Source organism: Callithrix jacchus, chromosome 12 (genome assembly GCF_049354715.1).
Source record: "Callithrix jacchus isolate 240 chromosome 12, calJac240_pri, whole genome shotgun sequence".
In the NCBI taxonomy this organism is placed as follows: Eukaryota; Metazoa; Chordata; class Mammalia; order Primates; family Cebidae; genus Callithrix; species Callithrix jacchus.
In genome coordinates, this window is record NC_133513.1 from 106,571,189 (window position 1) to 106,586,199 (window position 15,011).

Here is a 15,011-nt window from a genome sequence, read left to right on the forward strand (position 1 = left end):
ACATGCAAATGGAAGGCGGGAGAGCATCCTGGGGCAGTGGGGTGGTGGAGCCCCACTTGGCATTCTAAGTGCAGTAACACTCCCATTTGCATCCTAATGAGGAAGCACCCCCGCTAAGGGAAGCCTCTGCAAAGGACAGGGAATGCCTTCATCCTTAGGACAACAGAAGGAGCAAACCCAAGAACCCCTCCGCTTCAATCGCAGTGTTGAAAGAAGAGCCCACTCTTAGAGTCATAATGTATATACATTATCACTTACATCCACTGCTTGGGTATAACTAATTCTGGCCTGGACCATCTCCGGAGTGTCTTTAATACTGGTAAACTTCAAAGCATCTGGATGCTGACGGTACTTCTTCTGTTGAGCAGAAAAAGATCAAAGCTGTGAATTTTGTGCTGCTCTTTCATGCCATTTGAAAGAGAAAATCATAGGTTGCTTGAGATTAGAGTGAATTTGTGAACATAATTATTATTCTGCTTCCTCCATCTTTATATCCTAGGTGCCTTCAGGTTAATATTTGTTTCAATTTAAGAATAACCTCATGTCAATTAACATTAAAGTATTTCTACCTGGTGCAAAGAAAACATCTCAAAATTAGGTTATACTAGTAAAATACCGTAGGATACACACTTAGAAAAGGATTCCTTTTATAGGCTTCAAATACTTTGTCACAGTTGTTTACATATCTTAGTTTGGGTCTTCTAAGCAAGAAAGAGCATTAGGAGCACCATTTATCCATTTAAGCTTTCTATTTTCCTTCCACAAAAAAACACTGGTAGACATGATCACAGTCAAAACCCTCCCAGTCCGTGAGTGTATACTGTCCAGTCACGCTAAAGCCTAGTTCAGCTAACATAGGTAATAATTCTTTAAAATATTACAATAACAGGAAAAAGCATGTTATTACTGAAAGGAATCATCACACAGTTTGAAGCACGCTGAAGCAAAAAAAAAAAAAAAAAAATGCTGGCAAAGACCTAGAGACCCAATTTTGAAGTATTCTGAAAATCTGCTTCAATTCTTTTTTAAAAATCAAAGTACATTTCTAAGACACTGAAACCATTGTTATTTTAATGAGACAATACAGTGTATGTTTTCCCAAAAGGAATAATCATCTCAAAGAGTCTCTCATTTATCTGGTTGGATTTTTTGTATACGGGGCTGTCTTAAGATGACACAGATCAATAGCCAGCCAAATCTAGTACACCACCTGTTTCTGTAAATCAAGTTTTATTGGAATATGGCCAGGCTAATTCAATTACATGTGGCCTATGGCCATCTTCCAACTAGTTGTGACAGAGACCATATGACCTACAAAGCCCAAAATATTGACTATCTGGTCCTTCACAGAAAAGGCTTTCTGATCTCTGCTTTGGATCATAGGTGTGCATATGCATTTGTGGTCCTTTCAACAGTGTCTGGCATTTTTTCTGGAAGTTAAGAAGGTAACCCAAGCCAGGTGTAGTGGCTCACAGCTGTAATCCCAGCACTTTGGGAGGCTGAGGATGGCAAATCATCTGAGGTCAGGAGTTTGAGACCAGCCTGGGCAACATGGTGAGATCCCATCTCCACTAAAAATATAAGAATTAGCCAGGTGTGGTGGTGGGTACCTGTAATCCCAACTACTCGAGAGGCTGAGGCAGGAGAATTGCTTGAACCCGGAAGGCAGAGGTTGCAGTGAGCCAAGACTGTACCACTGCATTCTAGCCTGGACAACAGAGTGAGACTCTGTCTCAAAAAAAAAAGGAAAAGAAGGTGGCCCAATTCGACACTAACCCGTAAATGTGACAGCCTGACATGGGATGGGGGAAAAGTTGCTGAAAGATGTCTTGTCTTACTTACTAAAGTTTGAGGATTGGTAGGAGACAAGCACATCAAAAAGAATAAGCAAACTTGTTGAGAAAGTATGCAAAGTGAGGTGACTAACTAAGAACACTGGTATACATGGTCCCCCAAAGATCCACTGGCTATCAGATCCATTGATCCCTTGGCTGTCAGATTTAGACGCATGGAGGAAATCATCTTGAAGTCTAAATTATGCAAACATGATCTTTAGTTTTCGTTTCCTTTTATGAGTGAGCCCAAGATGAGAGTTTGGGATCATGAATCCTAAATGTTGATTCCTATATGTTCTTCACATTCATCCTCCCAGAAGGCCTCTCCTGAACTGGAATGAACAAACTGGAACAGTGCTATCCCCACAGAGTTCCCAGGGTCTTCTGAGCCTTGAGTATTGACCAAGCTTTCTAAAAATCAGGCCAATCAGCATAAGGTCACTTTTTGAAGTCAACTCTGCAATGTTCCAGGTAATGAGAATGCTGTTCCATGGGATAATACACATGCTGGACAGGTGTGTTTGAAAAACCAGCAAGGGTGTCTTTCTATTTTAACTATGTCAGAAAGAAACCCTCCTCAAAAACATTCAGAAGGTTCATTGCCAAAGCTATCATCCTGCGGGACTATGACCATTATGATCCCCTCCCCGCCCAGAAAAGTCCAGAAAGACCAGGTTACTCTGAAGACAACTGGGCAAATGCTCACTTGTCTTCTGAGCAAGTCGCCCCACGAGCAAACATGAAGAGAGCAGGTGTGAGTGGTCTGATGCTGTTCAGCCTCCTCCTGTGCCTCTCTGCCAGGGACAATTCTGCTCCCTGGCAGGCATTTGGCAATGTCTCGATCCATTTTTGGTTGTCGCAGCCGGGTGGAGGGCACTACTGGCATCCTTGTAGGATGTCCTGCTAAACATCCTACAGGGCACAAGATAACCCCACACAAAGAAAAATCAAAATATCAATAGTGCCGAAGTTGAGAAACTCAGAAAGACCTGCTCGATGACACTCCTGAAATGTAAAGAAATGACTATTTTTGCAAGCGGTGATGCTACAGGGTCCAGCCGAGGTGGCTGCAAGTAGGCAGAACTGAGTAAACTGAAACAAGACCCTCCTTCACAAAAGAACCATGTCACATGGTAGCCACCATGTGAATATTCAAAAACTGTTTACTCTGTGGCAGCAAGAGGGGAAGAAAATGTGCCTAAAGTCACCAAAGGGCTTTTTGGGTGCAATAAATGTATCTTTTCATCATCCCTCCTGTGTTGCTTCATTAAAAAGGTAAGTTGGTGGGTCGCAATTGAGCTCTGTTTGATTGTCATTATTATTCATAATATCATTTGTCACTCACTTTGTTTCTGCCAGGACTCTCTGGGCCCCTACTGGTGTGTGTTTGGTATGTGGTTTCCCTCTAATTACCAGCCCTAGTCTGGGTTTTGAGGTCTTTCATGTGGCTTTGCCTTTTTCTTTGCCTTTTGAGTGAAAATTATTTTAATTTTATACAGAGACGCCGCACGCCTAACGCAGCCAGGCCTGTTACAGGCTGTCAGGAAATCTCACCTCGCTAATGAGTTCTCCTGCCTTCTTCGCCTGCTCCACATTTAATGACCCGGTGGCGACCCAGCCCGTGCCTTTCATCCACTTCACATCTGCCCTGTATTGGTTCTGACAAAGGAGAAAGAAAAAAAAAAGCAGGCCATTGTTGGTGCACAGACATTTACAGGGCTATTAGCGGCTCCTGACGCAGCCTTGGCGCCAGCTGAGTCAAATTAGTTGCCACTTTTGTCTTAGGCATTTCTGCACAGTCACAGGTAAGGCTCCTAAAAGTAAATTAATTTCCTCTTTAATTGGAGCCATCCCTTGGGATGGTGGCCTTAGGCCCCGCCCAACACTATTGGGGGTGGCACAGGAGGGGCCGCACCAACCTTGCCCCTCATTACGGACGAGTCTACTCGGAAAGAAGCACATCCTCATTGTCTGCATTACCAGTTTTCTTGTTTAAAATGACACAAGGGGGATCAAGAAAATGAGAATTCACAACAGAACCCAGGTGGGCTCTATTTGAGAGAATTTCACAAGACAGCGGAGGCTTCCCACAGTGCCAATTCCTTCCTACCCACCTCGGTGGGGGGACAGGGGGCATTTCTTCTCATTTCTTTACTTGCCATCGAATGAGTCGTTTCAATGGAAAGTCATTTAAATGGACACTTCTCTCTAACTAGTATATCATCATTTATCACAAAACAGCTCTACCAGGAAGGGTGTGTCTACACACACACACCCTTTATGAATCATTATTATTCATAATATCATTTGTCACTCACTTTGTTTTTGCCAGGGCTCTGGCAAACACACACACACACACACACACCCTTTCTGTGTAATAGTCTGGCCACAGCTAACCTGCCTTTCAGTTCACCCTCATTCTTGTGCAAGAGTCACCTGAAGACAGAAAGCAAGCAGAACTGGGAGGGGAGGATAAAGAGGACAGGGAAAGGGTTATGGAAAACTAGCGACCTTCCATTCCAAAAATGAGGACTACCGAATTCAGGATGAGTGATCAGCAATGCTCTCCCCTAACAGGCCACCACTAGGAATGATACAAAGATACTTCCCCCCGGCAATAAAAGGAAACCTGGAAAACATATATAGGCCAGAGTTCCAAGTAGGAGAAAGTCACTCTATGATTTCTTCTGTTAGTACAGAATCTAAAATCAGCCTAGTTTGAAGAAAAGTTCAACCACTAGCAAAGTGTTGCCACTTAGGGTTCCAGAAACAGGTGTCCCATAGTATAAATTGTTGCATTGGATGGCTTAGGGAAACACTTGCACTAGCATTAGCACACACAACACACATGCACATACACACACTTGCACACACTCAGACAGAGCTTACATCACTCTGTAAGCCATAAGCCTTCTTGGCCCATTCCAACTTCATGTCTGTGGGCAAAGCCGTAAAATGATGTGCTGCTGTCTTGTAGCCTATGTCTGTGGCTAAATGCTGAGCTTTGCGGGCATGCACAAGGTTGACCATGTCCAGCGAGATGTGGCATTGGGACTTGGTGTCCTCAAATCCCTTCTTGTACTCCAGTTCACTCTGCAGCTTGGACATTTGCAGTGAGTGGCTCATTTGCGAATCTCCCTGTACACCCTTTGCCCCAATGAGCTTTCCTCTGGATCTCTCATAATCCTCCTTGTACTTCACCTAAATAAGAGGAATGGAACAGGGATACATTAGAATCTCCTAAAGGAATTGTTAGGCTTCAGACCCCATCCATGCATGAGAGCTAAGACAAAGCCATTGGACAGAATCCTGTTAGAATCAGAGGCATAAGAAAGTTTGCCTTTTTTGAACCTCTGATATATTTTCTTTCATCAAACAGTGAAAGAAAATATTATTACCCATTATTTCCCTTTTCACCTCAGCTGCCGGGAGCTCAGAGCTAAACTGAATGCTTAGCTATAATAATAATCTTCTACCAGTTTTCTAGTGAAAGGTCATCTTTTCTCTAATTATTTGAGAAGACTCTTCTGGACTTATTTTTAAGTGGCCTTAACTCTTTTCAAATAATGAGAACATTATAAATAAAAGTGGCCATGAAATGAAAAGCATACAGAACAGCCAAACTACAACTGCTGCATATAAAAGGGACTCAAAGTAAAAGATAACTGGGGTATATATCTATCTGGCAGAGTATGAGGAGCAAAAAGGAGCATGTTGTTTGAAAAATCAAACCAGGCTGAGAGTACCAAGGACCAGAAGTAAGAAGAAACATGAAAAAAACTGTGAAAACTGTCAGAAGGCATGAGTGTGTAGCGTGATTTTCAACATTATCATTGCTTCAGCCAGTGGTAGATTCAGGTTCTGCTCTCAGCTCTGCCAACAACAAACAGTATCAATACCTGCCACCACTTATGGAACCCTTTATATAAACCAAGCACGGGACAAGCCTGTGGAACTCAAGAGCATCCACAGACCAGTGCTTATTTGTATACTGTTACCAACTAACAAGACAAAGAGCTTATGGCTGGGCACGGTGGTTCATGCCTGTAATCCCAGAACTTTGGGAGGCCAAGGTGGGCAGATCACCTGTGGTGGGGAGTTCAAGACCAGCCTGAAGAAACCCCTTCACTACTGAAAATACAGAATTAGCTGGGCATGGTGGCAGGTGCCTATAATACCACCTAGTTGGGAGGCTGGGGCAGGACAATCACTTGAACCTGGGAGGCAGAGATTGCAGTGAGCTGAGATTGTGCCATTGCACTCCAGCCTGGGCAACAAGAGCAAAACTCTGTCTCAAAATAAAAAAGAGAGAGAGAGAGAGAGAGCTTGTGTCAGAATATAAACCAATAACATCACCAAACCAGTTGTTCTTGGTCCAGCTGATCTTTTTTTGAAGATGGACTTTCCCGATGAAGGAAGCAGAGTTTGACATACATTCTGGCTCAAGCTCCTTCTCTCGTATCTGGCTCCTAACAGATTGCATTAGGCTATACAACACTCCATTTACATTGGTTCATTCCATTTCCTCACCACCATTTTGCAATCACCAATTTACCAGCAAGTTAACTGAGATTCTGAAAGGTTAAACAACCTGCCTGAAGTAACTATACTCATGGATGATAGAGGTGGGATTTTATCCAAGGTCTATTTGACACCAGAGCCTGTATTAACCATTAACAGACCACAGTGTCTTTAGAAAGTCATGAAATGTCTCTGGGCATCAGTTTATCTGTAAAGTGAGAAATTTGGATTCTTAGTATTGCTACCACTACTAATAATAAGTCGTCACTTACTGAAAATCAATGTGTGGCAAACAGTTATTAAATAGATAGGCACAGATGTGACTATCTCATTGCAAGGGGATTGCTATTACCTCCATTTTACAGATAAGAATCCTGAGGTTCAGAGAGATTAAGAACCTGCCCAGACACTCAGAGAATCTCCCAGGTATGAAAAGGCGGGATTCTGAAGTCTCTTGTACAAGTTGGTGATGTACTCACCTCGCTAGCCAGGTCCCGCTTGGCTTTGGCTGCCAGGAAGGTCAAGGAGTCAAGACGTAGCTCAAACCCTTTTGCCTTCTGGTTTTCCCAGCTGCTCTTATACAGTTTCTAAGGGGATTTAGGAGAGAAGGTGAGGAGGTCCTCATGTGAGAGGATTCTCATGTGAGAGCATTTCTCTAGACTCTAATGGCCATTCTAGGAAAGCAATACCGATTATTACATCCTTCTCTGAGAGCCACAGAAATCATGTAGTCTGAATACAGCCAGGCCTTCTTCCTGCCTTAAGGCCTCTTGACACACAGGGCTTCAATCAAGAAAAGCAGAAATTAAACTCCAGAAGCCTTAGCAAATACTAGGAGTTTTCGTGGAAGTCTTAAGAACATGCCAAAGGCGAGATAATACCACACAGCGACGTTTCTGAAAGGTCTGTTCTCCATCTCTGTCCATGTAGCCCATCCAGCCAGCAGTGGCTTCAGCTGCTCCTCTTTCTCTTTCCTTCTGCCTTCCCCCAGCCTTTAGTCCACCTGTTCCTTCCATTCTCTCTCCTGCCCCATCTCCAAATTTCAAGATTTTTCTTCTGGAAGGCTCCTTTCCCGTTCTGTGTGTGAATCAACTTAGCCTCTGTTTCTCCTTCCAATTCTCCTCCCCATCTATTTCTCAAATCAGGAACCCAAAGACCCGAGAGCTTAGCAAGGAGAGCCAAGAAAACACCCTCCCCAGAAGATACCGAGAGGGGGAAAGTTGGAACTATGGATGCTTTCATGACTAACAGCTACCACTGTGCACATGCCCCTGAGACTCATTGAAATCTGATGACAACCTAGTAAGGATGGGACTAATGTTGGCGTTGTTTTACCAATGAGACAGCTGGGAATAAAGAATTTGCCAAGGACACACACCTGGTAAGTGGCAACCAAGGATCAAACCCAGACCATTTGGAGCAAATGTCTGAGCTCTTACTCCCCTCTGCCATGATTACGCTGTTTCAACTTTGGCACCTAGAATAACCCCTACCTCCCACCCCAGGAAATGTTCAGCAGCTCAGGTCCTCTACTAGCTCATTCATGTGAAAGCTGTCCTCCTCTCCCCCTACAACACTGAACAGAGTGAGATCTGCTGGGTGAGCTGTTTTTAGAACAACCAGATGTATGTAACCTCAGTTGACATAGACACTACACCATGACTGGTGGGCTTGGTTGACCAGGTGGCTATACGCACAGGGGAGCAGAGCTCATGCTGCCCACTCCCTCTCTCTGTACCTCACTGAGATTTGCAGCATTGGCTCGGGCCTGAAGGAAGAGAGGCTCGTCTTTGCTGATGGTATACTGATGGAGAGACTGCTCATTTCCTGCCTTGTAGGCCACCTGTTGGGAGAGAGCACTGAGTCAGGAGCAGGTGGCAGGGGCGAGGTGGGGAGGGTGACATCCCTCATGGTATATCTGTCTGCTTGGCATTTCTCTGACTTGCACAGAAAATCCATCACAAAACCCACCAGATCAGACTCTGAGTGGCAGGATGTAGTCAAGGAGAAATGATGGGAGGAGAAGCAGTGGGGAGGAGCTGGGAGGAAAATGGGGCAGGGAGCTAACCTGAAAACCCCTCCAGGGTTTCTCTTTTCACACCTTTCCTTTGGGATGGTATCAACCTCTGCAAGCTGTTGCTATCTATACTGTCTGTCGCCCTAAAAATATACCACCAGGGGGTTCAGATTAGTACAGACTCCCAGGTGAGAAAAGTAAGAAGCAAACTCTGCCTCCTGCTCCTCCATCATCAACCTTAATACATTCATGGGTACTGACACCAGGAAAGTGAGCATGTGTGGACATCTCTTCCATGGCAAACTTATCACTCTTCTCTTTCTTTCCCCACTTCCCCTCCATCCCCAACTTGAGTTTCCCAACAGTGGCTTCTTCTGACTCTGAGTTATGTTGATAGTATCCTTTCTGGCAGGTATCTTACCTGGACATTTAGGAAGGAAAGCTAGGAAGGTCCTGGACAGATTACAGCAACTATGGTTTTGCTTGGCGCAGAGAACTAATCTGTAAGTAATGTATGTGGTGCTTCTTTGTTCTGGCTCCATAAATAAGCTCATATGGGTGTGACCTGCACACACCCCAAATGCAAACATCCTCCTCCAAGAGAATTCTCTCCTGGCTCCAGAATTAGAGTCTTTGATGAGAAATAGGAGACAGAATAAAAAAGGAACTAGAGAATACTGGAAGCTGAAAAGGAATAAAGTCAGCCCTGCATCTATCCCTAAAAAATCAGGGGAGATGGTGGTGGATAAAGCAAGGGCCTGGTGTCCAGTTCCAGAAACAGCCTGGAAGCCTGGGGAAAGCTGGGTCCAACCTATTTAAAGGGAAGGCTCTTTGGTTTCTGAACTGTGCCTGGGCAGCACTTGCTGCTGTCCCTGGAGGTTTCCAGGCCCATGACACAGCAGTTTGATGGAGAAAGGGCAGCCCAGGACTCACCCCGCTCTGCAGCTCCTGGCTCTTCTTGGCATGCTCCATCTGGGAGCTGTCGGTCACACTGGTGAACTTCAGCTCATCTACTCTCTGCCGGTAGTTTTTCTGTTTCCAAGGGAAAGGGACCCCACAGCATTAAGATTGGGTTGCCCCTACAGCCCTACACATGTGTACACATACATGCATACTTTCTGTGGTCCAAGCACTTCCTTGGAAGGAATGTTCTAGTTGGTCCTGCAGCTTAAACAGAACCACACAGGCCTGAGACAGCCTGCTCCAGTGAACTTGTTTTAGTTGTTATTACTGAAAGGGAAATGTAATTTTCCTCTTCAGTAACCCTGTATTTCACTGTGTGCCCCAGGGAGGTATACATTTTTTAAATCTAGACCTAACATAGGAGGGTGAGGTGGAGGAAACCTGAACTTTACGATGATGAAGACTGAGGTTCAAATCTTCTCTGTACATCCTTCCAGCTTCATGACCTCGGGCACATCACTTAATCCAATCTGAGCCACCCTTGCTTAGAGTGTCCAATGGGCACAACTGTAGAAGCTACTTCAGTCTATGGGGGAGCAGAGGCTTCAACACCATATTTTATGCATGAGTCAGGTCCCTGGGACAGTGTTAGGACATAGCCATTGCCATGGTGTTATCATGATTGTACAGGAGGCAACAGCTTTAAGGAAGGGGACTCAGAGCCACAGACAGAAGCCGGCAGGCAGGTGAGATTCGGCTTCAGGTGAGTTTCTGATTTTCCAGATCACTAAGGTCTTGTCCTCATAGTGTCCCCATCTCACAACCATGAATTAACTGGCAAATTTTCAGTGTGCTAATTCTGTCCCCCCGCAGGGACTTCTTGTCTTTCCTGAAGATTAGCTCCTCTGGCTTTTCCACTGAAACTGCCAAAGTTGCTGGGAAAGGTGGCCACTGAGGACGGCGTGTGGAAGCAAAAGCTTCACATGGCAGGGAGATCAGAGATGAGCTCTCAGCCTGGTTCTGGCAAACTTCCCACGCCATCAGCAAGAGGGTTGTAGCTACCAGCTGAACCCAACATAGTGACTGGAACACTGGAAACTGCAAATTTTCTGCCTTTAGGGAAAAAAAGTTCTCCAGAAAACATCCCAAAGAGACTTCTAATTCTCCTCCCTAGTTCCATTGTGTTGAAGGAGAAAACTCCTTCACCACATTAACTGAAGGGAGTCCCGTTGCCCTGCCATTGTTGGAAATTCCCAGCCATCCCAAACTATGCATTGGTCAAATCACAAGTACTTGCTGAGTAGCCAGGAAACTACTCTCTACAGAGCACAGAAGGAACATAAAAAAGATGAAGGAGGTGATATCCTCCTGACCCTGGAGGAGCTTAAAAATTGGTAGGCAATACATGAAATGAGATAGAAACTGACATTCCTGAATCTCAAGGACCATCTAGTTGCATTCTCTCCCCTCTGCTGCACCCCTGTTTAAGACAGATGGGGCTCTGGTTGCTCCACCTGAACTTGAGTTGGTCTCCAAGAAGTCGGGTAATGAGAGCCCTAAAGGGTTGTGCTTTTCTCTCACCTTATTCTATATTCTAACCCTAAATATGTCTGTCTCAGAGGAGGGTGAGTACAGTGGAAATATAAAAATAAATTACAAGATATGCTTTTGAGATGCAATACTGTCTCACAGTCAAGAGCCAGGGCACCAGATCAAACACACTGGGTACAGATCCCAGCTCTTCTACTTACTTAAAGTGTAACTTCACTCTCACTTTCCTCATACATAAAATGGAAATATTAATAGAATAATCATACCTTCTACTCACATAGGACTGTGGTGACCTACACATAACAGTATGTATGTAATACACCCAAAGTGGTGATTCAATAATGATTATCAGTCCATAAATGGCAGTTATTATTATCACCATTGTTATCAGTTGCAAGAGATATGCCGACTCAGCCTTCTTGGCCCTGAAACAAGAATGCCCTTTGAAGATTCCAAACAAAGTTCCTGAAATAGTGACACTTCCCAATGAAATGTCCTTCAAAAGTCCTCCTCTGCCTGCTGCCAGACCCAGCTTTCTATGGCATAAAGGGAACAAGGGCTTAGAAATGCAGGGACCTGGGAAAGTATCCGATCCAGCCTCTTTATTTTTATATGAAAGAACGAGGATCGGGAAGGTTAAGTGACTTGCCTGAAATCTGCAGTGAATTTAAGGCACAGGCATAATAAGAACCCTATCCTCCAAATACTGGACTCCCTGATTCAAAAGGAATCACATACTGCTCACATAAGCAGTGCTGTTTTCTCATGTGCTGTATATTACACCTTTCTAAACCAAATTATTCTTTGGATGCAACTGCTACTTAAAGTAAATCAGTAGGCTTTTTTAATAACACCATCTGAGGAAGTTTAAGGGTGTGGAAAGTTCACTGAGAATGTGCTACAGGTGTGAAATGAAGTGCTCCCACTTTGAACCACACCCAAAATAAATCTGGGGGTAGTGAAGGGGAATTAGAGGCAAAGATCACCCTCCATGACTCAGGGACTGAGGACTGCTGCAGGCCAGGGGCCCAAGTGCAGGTTACCTCGCTGACCAGCTGTCCAGCCTTCTTGGCTCGTTCCAAGTTGAGACTCCCCTCTGTCAGCCACCCGACTCCCTTCATCCATGCCAGGTCAGCCTTGTACTGCAGCTGCAAGAGAAAAATCACAAAGCTCTCATCGGGCACATGGACAGAGACAGGACAAAGTGATGGGAGAGTTAGCAAGATCTTGATCCTGTATTTGCCTTCTTAGAATAACTGCTCCCTGCTCCTTTATGGTCAGGCATATCTCCACTTGGGAGGTAGAACCACTAGGCCTGCCTTGTAATAAGAGTAGCATGCTCTACCTTTGCGCTGAGACACCCCAACCTTAGCAAAAAGGATATTTCTCATATTTGTTGACCAAGGGCCTTTATTTGCCAACCTGCTAAATTTCCAAGATTGATTTACCATTTTCAACATTTTCTTCTCCTTTGCCCATCCCCATCACCAACACATCTTAACTTTAGCATTAGCTCTGAGCCCTGATCCTCCACCCTCCAGTCTCCATTGTGTCAACTACATCCCTACCTCCCCATCTGTCCTTTCTGGCCCCAGTACATTTCCTGCAGTTCTTCCTAGTCTTCCGAGTTATGTAATAGACTCATGCACAGGTTTGAATTCACTCTGAAGCCATGTCCAATTGCAAGAGATGCGTAAGGAGAACTGGCAACGTGTGTGCTCACCTCGCTCTGGAGCCCGTAGGCCTTCCTGGCCCACTGAGTCTTCATATCTTCGGGCAGCACAGTGTATTCATGCAGTTTCTTCCTGTAGTCCAGGTCACTGGCGAGAGCTTGGGCCTTCTTAGCATGCCTGATGTTTACCATATCCATGGGTAGGTGAAACCGGGTCTTACTCTCTTCAAAGCCCTTCTTATATTCAACCTTGAATGTACCAAAACAAAGTCATTTTGTCAGTTGAAGCCCGCCCTTTGCAGAAGTGATGTGAAAATGCAGGAAAGATTCCCAAGCTTTTAGGAGCGGGAGAATCAGCAGTCTGGGCACTGCCACTCTTCCGTCAGAAAGGCGTGACCCAAGTCCTGGGTCTATAAGGCAGCATCACAAGGGAGCTGAGGTTCCACACTACTTTGTTTCTGGGAGGACTGTCTCTTGCCAATGCTAAACCTTTTCACCTGGCTGCTCCAGGAGAACACTCCATTCGCAATTCTCATGGATGCTTTGAGAGATAGAATCAAGAAGCTTGGGCTGCAGAGCCAGCCAAGCCTGAGTTCAAACCTGATCTGCCCTTTAACAGCAGATCAGGTTGACCTCTGGAAAGTTACGACACCTCTCCAAGGACTCATGTTCCTCTAGGAGACTGTTATGATAAGTAAATGAATAATAGCTGAAACATGCTTAGTACAGGGACTGTCACATAGCAAACACTTGATAAATGTTAGCATGACAATAACAGTGGTGGTTTGGTGGTGATGATGGTCGTAGTGATAGTGGTGGTGGTGATGGTAGTGATGATGGTGGTGATGATAATGGTGATGGTAATTATGGTGTGGTGGCAATGCCAATGGTGATGGTGATGGTGACAATGGTGATGGTGATACAGTGGTGATGATGGTGTGGTGACGGTGAAAAACTGTGCTATAGTAGAAAAAGTGTGGTGCCAGGTAATAAGAGTTCTAGGGTCTGATTCACTACCCCTCTACCACTACCACCGACTACCAGATGGCTTTGGGCAAGACACAATCTTTTGGACCCCCAGTTCCTTCAACTGCAAATATGTAACACAAATGTGTTCTGTCTAATCTGAAACCAAATTCTCAATGCCTCTTTATGCTTCATGATTATGCACTTCATTCGGCTTATTCTGTAGACACATCCAAAATGGCAGCCCAGAGGACAACTTATTCTATTCAAACTATGGCTCTTTAATGACTCATTGGGTAACCAAATCCAACTGTACCATTGGAGCAGCATAAGTTGGCCTCACAGCTTGGAGCAGGCCCTCATAAAGCAGATACTCCATGTTCATGTGTCTTTTTTGCCTATTCACCATCGGTAGGGAAGACTTTATTAGAAACCAGGTCTGTTTCTTCCAGCAGAACTCTCCTTCAAAGCCTTTTGAGTATTAACAAGGTTCCTCTCCAGCATTACACTTGTTAACAAGCATCATCATTCTGATTGGCTGGAGCCTGGGAGCTGCCAGCTTGCTAAATATTTGAATATCCTATGTGTTGTCACCACAGGACCAGGACAGCACCACACTAAGCAGGATGCTTTTGCTACACGAGGGAGAAACTTACTATGTGCTGTTCATTCTTAAAGCCTCAGGGTCTTGTACAGTGTCTTGCCCTTAGTAGTCACTTGGCAAACATTTGTGACATGAATATATGCAGCTGAACACCTTTTTACCTTGATCAGCAGATGCTGTCACCCTTAGGTCCACACTCCTCACATACTTTTAAAAAATAGTATAGTTTGGCAAAATAAATAAACCAAACAAGCTTCTTATGCAAGCCAGGAAAGAAAAGAGTTGCAGGTAGAAGTGAATCAAAAGGTAACAGTCCCAAGTGAAATAGGCCCAGGAAAAACTTTTAAAGTAACACAACTGTAAGGGAGGGGTTGGGGGTCAGAAAAAGGGTTTACCTCACTGCTCATCTTAGCAACCTGCAGGGAGTGCAGAAGCCTGGAGTCGGCTGTTCCTGCGGCTTTGCCTTTTGTCTTTTCATAGTCTTCTTTATATTTAATCTTGAGAGAAAGAAGAACATCTACTGTGAGTGAGAGAGAAACTTTGCTGTCTAAGAGGCTCTGGTTTTAACAAGCGCAAGGGGAACAATTCTGAAAAAACACCCCCGCCAGTCTTTCACAAATCCAGAAGAAGATTAAAGTATTGCGATGTTTACAATGTTAACAATCATTATTTTTGCGGCAGGACCACTGACATTTTATTGGAACCATTGCTTATGCATTCCTGAGTTAATGAGAGAAAACCTACATTGCTAGCAAGCTCCCCAGAGGCTTTGGCGGCCAGCAGAGACATGGCATCCAGCTTCATCTCAAATCCTCTCCCCTTCGTCTTCTCCCAGCCTTCTTTATACTTAACCTGACAAACAAAACCACAAGTGAATAGGAGTTGCTACCCATATTCCTGCTGAAAGCCAAAGACGATATTTTTAAAGCGAAGTTGGTTTTT

The 15,011-nt window shown here is 44.6% G+C and overlaps 1 protein-coding gene across 16 annotated transcripts in view; it reads right to left on the bottom strand.

The window, feature by feature from the left end:
• NRAP (nebulin related anchoring protein) overlaps window positions 1-15,011 on the bottom strand; it is a 74,844-nt gene that overhangs the window by 28,517 nt on the left and 31,316 nt on the right. For all 16 annotated transcript variants that reach the window (XM_078346541.1, XM_078346540.1, XM_009010295.5 and 13 more), the window contains exons 17-26: window positions 14,814-14,921; window positions 14,465-14,566; window positions 12,551-12,748; window positions 11,871-11,975; window positions 9,307-9,405; window positions 8,095-8,199; window positions 6,836-6,943; window positions 4,725-5,036; window positions 3,390-3,494; window positions 259-357 (exon numbers count right to left, since the gene is read on the bottom strand). In XM_078346541.1, coding sequence (XP_078202667.1) covers window positions 259-357; window positions 3,390-3,494; window positions 4,725-5,036; window positions 6,836-6,943; window positions 8,095-8,199; window positions 9,307-9,405; window positions 11,871-11,975; window positions 12,551-12,748; window positions 14,465-14,566; window positions 14,814-14,921 — 1,341 coding nt within the window. The remainder of the gene's footprint in view (window positions 1-258; window positions 358-3,389; window positions 3,495-4,724; window positions 5,037-6,835; window positions 6,944-8,094; window positions 8,200-9,306; window positions 9,406-11,870; window positions 11,976-12,550; window positions 12,749-14,464; window positions 14,567-14,813; window positions 14,922-15,011) is intronic.